Source organism: Neodiprion pinetum, chromosome 4 (assembly GCF_021155775.2).
Source record: "Neodiprion pinetum isolate iyNeoPine1 chromosome 4, iyNeoPine1.2, whole genome shotgun sequence".
NCBI classification, from domain to species: domain Eukaryota; kingdom Metazoa; phylum Arthropoda; class Insecta; order Hymenoptera; family Diprionidae; genus Neodiprion; species Neodiprion pinetum.
In genome coordinates, this window is record NC_060235.2 from 7,453,864 (window position 1) to 7,467,498 (window position 13,635).

Sequence of the window (13,635 nt, forward strand, 5' to 3'; positions counted from 1 at the left end):
ATAAAACATCGTTCAAATTTGATTTTCCATTTTATTTTTCGCAATAAAACTTTTGACACTTCTTTCTGCTTAGTTCATGCTACGTCTGCAATGTCAGCTTGACGAAAACCGGAGCACACTCATAAAAATTTCACATGTACTCATGTTTAATTTTCACACACCCCTTGTGCCTAACCTAATGTCGAACAGTGAGAAGCGACGAAGCATGTCTAAGACACCATCTGTTCGTTGTAATTTTATAAACCCTATGACTGTACACTGGATTATATAGTCCTGGATGCGTATATACCGACACACATGCATATAATTTAAATGTAATAAGAAAACGGTAATCCTAGAAGATATTTCAGGTGATAATAATTTTACTTTATATAGTATAGGATATAAATGTCACTAATAAAATGATTCGGCGAATGCGAAAATACGGCGAATATCGTCCTCAACATATTTAACACAAGCTCGCAAACATATGTCATTGACAATATCATCACGGCTATAACCATCGACAAAACTACCATATTTTTCGTGAGTCAAAGTTTATTTCAATATGGTTTTCAGAACATTCCCCTAAGTACGCAGGTACGCTCTTGTTAGACGAATAAACTGATCACTGAGAATCAAATTAAGTGCGTAAGGGGTCCGGAATGCACGTGCAGAATGCAGGAATAGGGGAATTACGAAAATTGGGCATCAGGATGTAGCCGGTTGCAGTGTAGGCGTCGCTTAATTTGGACAAATTTAACGAACTGGAGTGGAACTGTACGCCAATATACTCTGTATATATGTGGAAAACCTTTCATTCTGTGCCTGGTCATCTTTGTGTAGAACCAACCATATGTCAGTGCACAATCAGTTCGTCCATAGAGAAAAGTTGAATGAAGCTGAAGCTCGTAATTTCAGGTGGCTATTGAAAACGAAGATTTTTATCATTCGAAATGTGGTGATCATGACGATCGTACGTACACTTGGGAACAATGAATCTGAGACGGCTAATTTTTTACACTAGACAGTTATGTTGGCAACGCAGAAAAACCTGCAGCGCCACAGTCGGCTGAGTGCGAAACTAACTCGATCTCAATAAACGTAACATAACCCATGACCGTCGAATCTAACCTAAGAATACCGCGGGCATAATGACTTGTTGGATTGACACGTATTCTAAGGTTAGATTCGACGGTCATGGGTTATGTTACGTTTATTGAGATCGAGTTAGTTTCGCGCTCGGCCGACTGTGGCGCTGTAGGTTTCTCTGCGCTGCCAACACAACTCTCTAGTGCAAAAAATTAGCCGTCTCAGATTCATTGTCCCCAAGTTTACATTGTAAAATTGCTATACAGAGATAGAAGAAAGAAGACTTTAATTCGATATACACCGTAACAAAAACGTTGGAATAACAAGTAAAATGCGTTACTGCGATAAAAAACCAATTTCAATTTGTGCCAATTGGGAGAAATTTCGAAGTGCTTCCGTGATCGTTTCATTATCAGAAGTGTCAAAAGCAGTTTCTTCTCTTACCGCAACAGCGATCCCGCGAACACGTGTAGTAACAAATTACACGTGACACTGAATCAACTCATACTCAGTGTAGATACAGGACAGGAGGATAAGTGGAGCCGATAGCCGGTTAAGCCTGGGTATGGGAACTTGCAGGCGAGGGTGCATAGAAAGACACCGTAATACAGGAACGTGCAGCATGCAGCTTACCTCTAGTTACGTGTACGTATCGGGCGCCGAGCATGCATATTCATAGTCACACGGTCATACGTTACAACGAGAAGTGTGTGGTGGCCATAGTAATATATATATATATATATATGTATACACGTACGTATATGTATATATATATGACGGGTAGAAGCCGCGGGCCGTATAGTGATCTTAGATTAAGGTAAACGCCGGTTAAGTTAACGGCTAAAACCTCGCAGTTGCGGAGCGGCTTCGGGCATGCGCATTACTGCGGAGCAAGCCCGCGCTCGCCGCGTTGTGCTTAGCCACTCAGAAACCCGATCTTGATCTTCGATTGTTATGCTAAGTGCTCATTAAGATTGTAATGCGTTTTCACCAGCGTTCCCGGCACCCCGCAACACTCATTCCACCGGGTGACCAACCCTGCCAAAGTCAACCCTTCTATTTCCACGGTCACGGGGAACGAGGGATGCCTTGCACGAAACTTGGTGGGCGTTTGGTACTCGGGGAAAATTTACCAAACATTATAAACGTTGCGTTTCAGTGACGAACATGTAACACTGGTCTTGCAACGAAATCCTTCTTAAAAATAAATATTACAGATATCAAGGCTTTAATGTGCCCAATCTATATCTGCTTTCCATTTTTTTTTTTTTTTTTTCATTCGTCGTTCGAAATTCAGAATTCACCGTGTTTTGGTTTCGCAATTACGCTACTTTAATCTATTTACGTAGTAAATTCAGGACATATTAAACATAGAAAGACGTGACACCCCCAAGCTCCAATCGATGATATGAAAAGAAAGAAAACTACAAAATAACTAGAATTATACTAGTAGATAGATTTTCTGACGATTTTAATGCTTCAACTTTTTTTTTTTATTAACATTTATTGTTTGATTGAAATTTATAAGCAAAAATAGCGATTTATTTAAAAAAAACATTACACGAAAAGTATAAGTACTTATTTTTTATTACTATATTTCGATTCAAGAGGGAGAGAAGAAAAGTTTTTGTTTTTTTTTTTTCCATGCAGACCAGTGTAAGTGAACGAAACAAATTGTCGATAATGTCATATAATGCCGAGTAAACGATGCTTTACAATTTATCGTGGCAAATCCACGTGGTCAATTCATCAATGACGCATCGTATTTTCGTCGAGTCCATGTCGTACAGTGACTTGAGTTGTTACTGTCAGCAAAATTATCCTTTAATTTCTAACTTTTTACACACTCTTTACACCAATCACTAACACACTCAAACTACAATCACGACTAGTCCTGAAACGCCAACTAGCGGATTTTGAGCTCGTTCACAAAGTGACCTAACTAACATCACTTTTTGCAACGAGCATCAGTATTCCTGTAGCACCCAAGAGCGACACTTCGGTGATACGTATCATGTCGATGGAAATTCGTTAACACGTCAGTGGTTATTGGGTGCAATTATTGCAACTCACGTACCCGATAGTTGTCAATATCAAAAGACTTCTAATATATGTCCTTATAATCACTGATACGTTCATTGTAATTAAGGACAATGGTCTTTTAGCAGTATATAGTAGAAGAACATTGGGGCAGGTAGATGGTTACGACCTCGAAGCGTAGATTCATTGTGACACATATGTGTGTATGTAATTGTAAAATCACTTTCCCATGAGATCTTTACTCCGATAAAACATAATAATAACTTTTCAACAATATATTCTCGCAGTTGTTACTCAACGCTAGAACGTAATTACAAATTGAATAATTATTACGTTAACTCAGGAAAGTGTGATGTACGAAGTGTAATTTTTTTCAACTTCAGACTTCATTCATCGCACTTGCATACTGATCGCTGATCAAATGTAGAAACTTACACGTGCTGACAACTGTTACGACTTTTAGGTTTTTGTGCAGTTACTTCGTGTAACGAACATGAACAAATATCCTCCAAACGTGACAATTTCATCTTGACGTAATTTCGATCTTACAATTTTTTCAGCAGTTCAAGATTCGAGTAGCCTCACTAATCCAGACGTCCAATCGTCATGCGTGCTTCGCAGGTGATGTACCTGGATCTATAACGCATCTATATGTGTCGGTATTCAAGTCACTGAAAAGCCAGTCGGTGAGTATCGATTCAAATTGGTGGTAATGGAGGGTTTTAGACGTAACTCGATCGGTAAAGTGGGTGCATGACTAGGTGCGTGTAGAATGGACGTGTATAGTGACTCAACTTCACACTCTGCAATTTTCTTACCGTGAAAACACTCTCGATTACTCAAGTATGTAAGCCGCGTTTCTTTAGAGGTTTACCAAATATGCAATTGATAAATGGTGACGTACCGATACTGCAGATCTCACCGCAACTCGTGCAAATTATTTCAACTAATTGGTGACTGTATAAACCGTTTAATAATCCTGCAGTCATACTTTGTCCAATATCGAACATTATAACGAAAATCATTCTCAGAGGTATCTAATTCGTCGATAATGGACGGATTTACATGAAAGATGAATGATTCTATTAATGGCTGGGACTCAAGCACAGTATATAGATATGGATCGGCGTAGTAGATATAAGTATATAGATTTAGATAACATGCATCACAATATCGCTCTGGGGTATCATACTGGCGCGTTTTTCGATAACGACCAGGCAATCAAGATAGTATTTGCATTTGTGGGAAGTGATTTCCTGCGCAGGTGTTGCTTTTAACGCCAACCACACATATTATTCTATACATTGAATCCCCGTGTCTCTCTGTCGCACCTCACACTCACACAGACACGCATACAATTTACCGGTGCACCAAAAAGATACCCATCTGTGCACCTATGTGCTTAGTTTTAGCTGTACGCTGCAGCTTTCTGCAGTGGCTGTTATTGTGATATATAGCTTTTAAAACGCTTTTTGTGGTAAAACCATTGGACATATCCACGTGCTCTGCAGAATTTTTTTCAGAGCTTATCAAGACATTGTAAACTCTTGGACATAACTTTCCTCTATCTCTAAGAGCTTAGTCAGCGTTCTAATAATTGTCTGCACCCGTTCCAACTTAGCTTACAAATATCGTTATGTATCCAAAATTATAGATCTGGATGTAACGAAGTATAGCTTAATACCCGGCCAGACGTTGCACCTATTCATAGAAAAAAAATAATCAAAATCGGTTCAGTAGTTCTGGAGTTATAAGGACATACAATCAGAGGCACCGCTGAGTTTTATACCGGGAGAATCTCTTGAAACTTGAAAATCAACCGCGCATGCGCGAGTTTTATCGGCTGTTCGCGCAGGCTGGCCATCCCGAGTTTCAGCTGTCGAACTGTTTCTGGCGGCGATGTAGTTGATACGAATTTTCGAGGCTAGAATCTCAAATAATCGAGGTAGCGACTCGGAAAGGTTTGGGAAGCATTCGTTATTGGGTCGGAAAGTCGATTCTTCAAAGAACGGTCGGAATTTAACGCTTATGCTCTTTGAAAATTCAAACGTACAGATTTTGCGTGGGTTGGCTCGCCTGAATCGCGGACAAGAATATCGTCGCGGGAAGATTTCGCCGACCAATGAGATTGAATTATTTGGCGCATGCGCATTGTATGTATAGTTTCAAGAGATTGTCCCGGTATATTTGACGAGAAGAAAAATAGATGCTGGAAACACCCGTCAGGCTTATTGTTGGTAAAACTGATACACGTGATTCGTTTGGTTCGTGACGTAAACCCAAACGATTTTCGTTATTATCATTGTTTGTGTATTTACTTTATATCGTTGAACAGAACAATTCCAGACAAATTCTAGTACAATTGCAGTTGACGAATGTAATATAATCATAACGATCCAAAAAAAAGATGAAGTTGTAATATTTCTGCAGATACATAAAGTAATGCGAAACATAGAACGACGCTGTTTAAACGACTAGGCACATTATTCGAGTATCGCTATTTTACTTTGTCATTGTATAACATGGACACAATTTATCGAATAATTATACACACACGGAAACGAGAATGAGCGAGCCGGTGATTTAGGATCAGCTCGTTATTACTCATTAGGTACTTGAGTTCTTACAGAAGAACCATTAAAATAATCACTCCAGTCACGCTCTTGTGCTCTTAGATTTGAAGAATTTATATAACTCTATTATGGCGCGGTCTAACGCGTTAGTCGGGTCTCTCTCACCCGCATTCTCGATGTAGAAATCGGAGGCAGAAGTAGAAGCTTAACAAGCTAACAATACGTCCACCTCTATACATATATCATATACATGTATACAACATATATTATAACTCTGCAAGTATCGCAGTTTCATTTCTGTTGTATTTTTATAACTTAAAATATTCCTATAATAATTACGATTATGATAATGATCACCGCGTATGGTTACGTCTTAGCACAAATTCTGATGGTGTATATATATATATTTCGTTGAAATAAAAAAAAAAAAAAGGAAGAAAGAAAGAGAAAAACAAAAACAAATAGAAAATTCATGCTGCGATACGTGTGTAAATTGTAAATGGAATAGTAGGATAAAAGTACAACCTTCGAACTTTTTTTAAGGAAAATAATTTACTCCAACAAGACGATCGCGTGTCACGACTATACGCTTTGCAACTAAATTATACCAAAAGTTTCCGTGAATATGATGTTGGTGTTTTTTCTCCATTCCTTGTTTTTTTTTTTCTCTTCTTCTGTTAATTTTACAAATTATTATTCTCTCTTTCGCCACTTTCGTTTGTATCTGCAAGTCTGGCGCTTCCAATATGTGTACCTATATACACGTACGCGTGTATTCTTATTACGCGTGCGAGTATTTTCGCCGTCTGATTGTGGTAACTCATGAATTATATATGTTTATTTTAAAGGCCCCGTGCACCGTGATCACGGCCCGTGAAAAGTAGGAAAGAATTTATTCGCACCCGCGGGCTTTAACCTGATGGTGTACCTACCTGATCATATTATTATACAGTATGAGAAGCAAACAGTGGATTCATTAATAAGCAGTGATATTATTAGTGTTAAAAGGAACACAGCGCACACGGGGGGGAAAAAAAAAACAAGACAAAAAAGAACGAAGCTGGGTCTCTGATGTGAGGATTAATTATAGCCATCGCCGCTCTTATTTCTTAACTACTACTAGATTACAATGAAATTTCTATTTCGCATATTTATATCCTGTGTTTGTATAGCGGGTTTCCAATTTATTGTTCCGATATAGATAAAACAGATTGCAAAGAATCAGGCATTCGTACGTTTAGAATTAATGTTATAGACGATCACAAGCAAATAACGTATTAAATGAGAAATATCTGCGTATAAGTGAAAATACTCGATTCAAATATCACGTTTATTCGAGTTTGAGAATACACCTGAATAATTACTCGAGAACAGTTTTGGGTACAACGAATTCATTGATCGGTTTTATTGATAAAATTTTATAGGCAAATGTATTGATTCTTCTTCCTCAGTCTTCGAATCCGTAACACTAGACCTTAAATTTAAGAAAATTTCTTTGTTTTAATAAATTACAGACTGGCGAGTATTTGGCAGTTCAACTTTGAATTCATTCTTTTGGCTTCAAAAATGTGCGAAAAAAATTACATGATTTAGAAAATTCAACAAAGTCAAATGAGGGAAAGAAAAATTGTTAGCTACATTTTTTGACATTTTCGTATATTTTTTACGGATACGTCGGGCCGGAAGTGGAATTTTAGAACCATGACGCATTGAGTCATTAAACTCTGGCCGTTTTTCTGAAAGCTTGACTTTTCTCGTTCCTTCTCTTCTCTTCTTTTCATTATACTGCTCGCACGTGAAGTTGAGAATCTCCGTTATTCGCCAACCTAAAAACTCAAGAGTCGTTTAATAGGCTAAATTTATCCTCTCCAAAAGAGAAGAAAATTGTGTAAATATCTACGTTTATCCGCGTGGCACTCTCTAAATTATAATTGCAAATAAATCACAAATATTCTTATGTCTTCAAAATTTTCAATAAGAATTTTAACGGATCAGTTACTGGGTTCAAGAATTTTTCTGTTATTTACTAAAATTGTCCAAAATGAATTCATAATATTTTCAATTTCAAATTTCGAATTAAAATTATTTGAATAAAATGTTGAAAATTTATGAATTTGAAATTAAAAATTTTGAAGGGAGACTTTCATTCGATTTCCGCTTCCTAAACATTTGATGTCAACGTCAATTTTGAATGTAGGTATCAGAAATACTCTGAGAAAAACGGCTTGTTTAAGTTCGATAGAATTTGTTTATAGCAAATTTTGGCATAGTTATTAAGTTGAACAAATATGCATTTTATTTTGAATCATATCTTGTTGACCCCTTTTTATTTCATATAAACGAATCAGTTTCTGTTTCAGCAATACAACTCATAAACTATAATACGTATATTTATTCCAACAAATTAAATGTTCTAGAAGAGAAATCCATTCAGTTGAATTTCAATAATATTTGTTCATATCAACTAAATCCCTACAAAAAATACTGCTTTCACATGCACAAATGTGGTTTCTTGAATTTTGTGAAATAAAACCAAATTTTGATTATTTGCATTATACGATTACTTTAGATTGAATCGAGGGACTTGAAAAAAGTAGTTCTTTTTTTTATCTTACAATAAACAATCTTTTCCTTGAATTATATTTCAATCTAGCGAAAGACAACTGAGAAGAAAAAAGGTTAAAAATAGTTTAATCGCATCCATTACGCCTATTCACTTACTTAAAATCCCGAGCTAACAATAAGCCAACGAATCGTACAAATTACACACACGTATATATTCAGAAAAAAATTCTTACGGATTTATTTGAAACAAAGAGATTTCATTCCAAAACGAAACTATCAGACAATTTACTTGGCATGAACGCTACAATTTTATTTATATAACGCAAGCATGTTTTACGCATTTTTTAATACGTATTTTCCGTGAACATAGTACCCGTTTCTACGACGGTGTATTGAGTCTGCAACCGCGCATGCGCGGAGTAAAGAAAATACCTTTTCTACACTGCGCGCATGCGCAGTCGCAAATAAATCTGACATTACGCGATTTTAACCTCAACTTCGAGCTTCGTGAAAGAATGCCTAACATATTCTTGTTATATAAAGAATCGTGTGCAATAAAGATGCAACGTGCCTTTCGCCTCGCATATTCTCAATATACGTGTTCGGCTCACTTACGACTCATATCGCAAACTTACGCTCGGCCGGAAAAGACCGAGCTTTTTTACTTGTTACGTAATAACACTATTAATTCGATCGAAAATTGTTTCTAACCAATAAATTTTCACTCGAAGCAAGCAATTTTTCTAACAAGTTCGTACTGAAATAGATCTTTTTCCTGGGCGTACCGCGAGTCAGGATTTGAGGTTATAAAGAGCCAGGCAACGTCGCGTTTGAGACAATGGCTAGGTGTTGGAAACCCGAGCGAAGGAAATACCGTAGCCGTATTTCGGATACTTGCGGTTGCAGCACGGAGCTGTGTTAAGTCCTCGACAGTGTCGCAAGGTTGGCAAAGCATTGTCTGACAGCTTAGCGGTTATTTTACACCCTGTTGACTTGGTAAGCCCCCGTGTGCAGGGACTCTCGCCAAGTTTACCGCTGTTTCTATGCTAATTACCCGCCTCTTCTACAACTTAAGGCGTGACAGCCTCACCTCCGCTCTTCTGAATCTTACGTAGGTACAACACGAGAGTTGGACTCTCTTTTCTACCCCCTTAAATCTTGGCTCCCATTGCTGGTAAGTGACTTTTTCCCTTGTTTTATTACATTCGCATTTACGCAGTTCGTTAGGACTTTTACTGTGTGAAAAATAGTATATTGTGTAACAAGGAGGAAAACTCGGCCTTTTCGGGCCGAGCGTAAGTTTGCAATATGAGTCGTAGGTGAGACGAAGACAAATATTGCACATACGCGAGGCGAAAAGACCGTTGTCTCTTTGTTGCGCACAATTCTTTATATAACGCGAGTATGTTACGCGGTTTTTCACTAAGCACGAAATTGAGGTTAGGGTCGAGTAATGTCAGATTTGTTCGCAACGGCGCATGCGCGCAGTGCAGAACGGACGAGTTTCAACTCCTAGGACCTTAAAGCAGACTTTTCAGTACTCTGCGCATGCGCATTGACGGTTTAGTTGAATCTACCTCTAAAGTTGAAAACTGTTCACCCGGACAAATTCCATATAACTAACAATAAGTTAATAATGTTTCGACAATCTAATTATTTTCTGAGTCTCAATCTTTCAACCTGCTGAAAAACGTTAGCAAACCTTTATAATGATTCAAGGTGCTTGTATAACATAATTTTTTTTGTTTTTTTTTTTCTCTTTGTTTTCGATAGCAAGAATCAGAACCTGTTAGAAATCGAATAAATTTTATTGTAATTTGAGTTATTCTCTTCAAACATTAGTAAGTTTCCAACAAAAGGGAAAAAGATAAAAAAATAGACAAAGATTGAAAGAATATTGCTAATTTTTATTTTTGCTGAATATCAGTAAAGTTTACTTGCAGTAAGTTTGAAAAACTAAATATTCTTGAATAACAAATTTGCGAATCGACTGATTATTGAATTACACGCACGAATTACAATCACCGATATATATTTCTTCTCCATCGTGCTGACGTCTAAAATCCTAGGAAATAATTTCAAGAAACTCTCGCACAGAAACAGGATAATATCAATGATGACAGAAGAAATGATTAAGTTGTCGTCTCGTCATTGTCGCGAATGAAATTTCGACTGGTATTATTACAGGTATGAAATTAGTATAACAAAAAGCGTGAATCAAGCGTAATTTCGGAACAATTCGTCATCGCGGTATTTATATCCTCTACATACCTATACAAATATAAAAGTTTAAAAAGAAAAGGTTTGACTTTGTCGAGGAGCGCGGAGGTTGTAATTTTAATTGCAATTTGTTTCTTTCGTCGTTCGAATTGCGTTTCGCGCGTCTCTGAAAATTACGTAAACGTGTTTTGGGTCATCATATCTGTTTAATTTTTCCCCTTGCCAAATAAGCGCTAACTTGTATACTTATTTTCTTGGAACGTTTCAGTTTTCGAAAGGCGATTAAACCAATTATTGTACCGTACGTATATATATACATATACATATATATATATATATATATACGGACGCAAGTCATACGCGTGTAACGTGGAATTGGGAGAGAAATGGAAGGTGGAAATCAGTTACGTAAATTAATTGGTTATACTTGCGGTAGAAGAGCGCAATAATACGCTTGCCGCGCTATCTTGCGCTATCTTGCGGTCTGCGATGCTTCCTAAAATGATAATTAACGAGTTATTAAGGAGCATAGAATGAGAGGTAAGGCCAGCCTCGACACTCTCGGCTTATTATCGCGCCGCGATGCGTTGCTGCGTCGTTTCACACGAGCGATCCAGCGGACGCTTTACAAAAGGTGCGTTACCGAGGACAAGCACGGCTATCATACATTCTACCAGCTGCGATAATTCCTCATGTTGGTTAGATCGTTGAGGAGAAATTTTTCAACGATGCGCATCGAGATACGCCTCGGCGTCTGTCCGTTCTTTTGAAAGAAACAAAAAAAATTGTTCATAAACAACGATCGCAAAAGTGTTGTTGAAAATAAGAAAATAACGAAGGACTATAAGGAAAACACGCTAAAGAGAAAAAATTAAACATCTCGCCAGTTTGCGTGACTAAAAACAGGATGCAATTACCTGGCCCAAGTGTTATTCCTAAAACAAAAACTCATATATATATATATATGTAAGTATGTGTAGCCTATACGTGCACGGTATAACACTTTATCATTATTTGGTTCTCATTTATTATATTACGTACATGTATTTATAATACGTAAAACATATAAATAAGTAAAATGGGTTCGTAAAATTATTCAAGATTCGTGATTTCCTCGTTTTTTTTCTTCTATTTCGACACGCTTGCTTTGAACATTTTAGTCCGGTATTTTTTCGCTTCTACTTCTTATTTTTTCACAACATTTATCAAGATTTTTTGCCGAACAAGCGTCAGTGAAAATTTCACATACACATGATAATACAATAATCGTTACAATTTCAGCGAGAGATGAGAAAAATTTGCGGAAAACGAGTCATTACAATACATTTCAGAAGATTGAGATATAGTATTTGTTACTTTTATATTCTTGTTGAAAATCTCACTTTTCACAATGACCATACATCGAATTTTATTTTTGCATCGTTTTTTCTTTTTAACATCTTGAAAATTCTTAAAGTGAAGAATCCAATTTTCACGTAATACTTTTTTATTCTGAACAGATCAGGGATTGGAATTAATAATCTCTAAGGTTGAAGAATGTAGACTATTCATCTGAAGAATGTAGACAGTGGATGAAAAACATATATAATTTACAATCGTATTATTATTACATATTCAAATTGACGGAAAAATCAAAATCGCCCAAGGACAATTAATCAAGAACCTCAAGTTTATAATTCTGAGAAAAAGAAAGAATAAAAAATAAATTTAAACGTTCTAAAAACAAGAAACAAAAATATATATTGAATCAAGAGATCCCGTATATTGGTTATGAAAAATTTCGTGGTAATAAAGTTGATTACAGATTAATTAGGAACGCGAGCTATTATACACGTATATAACTATTTTACGTTTGATAAAACGTGCAAATAAATGAGTAAATAAATGAGTAAATAAATATGTGAATATCAGAAGACGGGGCTTAATTTATGAGCCTAATAATTATCTCGGCTGTACAATGTACAATGGATATATACATTCATAATACGTTTACACATATTCATAGCATATATGTGATAATGAGGAAGATATCAGAGCGGTGTAATAACGAACGGAAGAACGAGTAGTGCTGTATTTATCTTGTCTGCGAGGAATAGAGAAGGGGGAGGGCAAAAAAAAAAGTAAAATAAAAATAAAATACAAGAGTTAATATACGCAGCCGACGCCCGAAGGCACCTGTGTGATTTATAATTTATTGACTCAAAAATGACCGCCAACCTTTTGATCTATGAATCAACGCTTACCCCCCTCCCCCCCCCCCCCGTTCTTCTTTGAAAAAAAAAAAAAAAAATTAAAAGAAGACAATTAGAAGGAACAAAGTTTTATTACGCCGGTTGTCAACGTACGATTTTGGAAAATCATTTTCAGTCTCAATGATTCTTGAATTTACTTTTAGCCTGTCAGTTATGCGTAAATGATGAAATTCAATTTTATAAGTGTAATTATTACGATGTTACATTGTGATTTAATCGCGCATAGGTGTAAAAAAAAAATCAATTTCTTTAACTTTCGTGGTAAAATTTGGACTGTGGTTCAATTTTGGCTGCGAAAAATTTGATAGACGCTTAATTGAGAGCCACTGCTGAGGGTAATCAGCGTTATATGAAGTCTTCTGGTTATCGTTAGCGAAGATGATTCTTGGATAACAGACGCTCTTTATGTTATATCGTTACACAGCCGCAGACACGTCCGGCTTAAATTTTATACTCCACTCCGCGTATAAACTGAAAGAATAATAATATATGAAATAAATATATAATTCGAGAGTATGAAAGAATGAGAATAAAAATATGAGGCATGGGATGAGAAGAAGCCTGCACCTTTACAACATGTGAAAGCGTCCATTATACAGTCTCTTTGCGAAATATGGTTACACCTGTACAGCCGGGTGAAAATATGAACGCCGAACGAATGTTGCGTGTCGCTTACTCAGACAGTCATCCTGCTTTTTCACTTTGTTCTTTTATTTACGTGATTTGGATCTTTTTTTTTTCCTCCGACTTACTCTCACCGTTTGAATTCGCATTCATCAAATCCTTAATGTGTATTTTGTACGCATGTAAATATAGCGCTTATACACGTATTGTCGAAACTGGCTTTAGTTAATTTTGCTGAATTAGAAAATGCGACGAAATGTTAACGAATTCGTTTGTTTTTTTAATAGAAA

At 36.5% G+C, this 13,635-nt stretch overlaps 1 protein-coding gene across 1 annotated transcript in view; it reads left to right on the plus strand.

Annotated features, from left to right (window-relative positions):
* LOC124216330 (uncharacterized) overlaps positions 1-13,635 on the plus strand; it is a 154,364-nt gene that overhangs the window by 78,837 nt on the left and 61,892 nt on the right. The window contains exon 2 of the mRNA XM_046620724.2: positions 3,672-3,797. Coding sequence (XP_046476680.1) covers positions 3,672-3,797 — 126 coding nt within the window. The remainder of the gene's footprint in view (positions 1-3,671; positions 3,798-13,635) is intronic.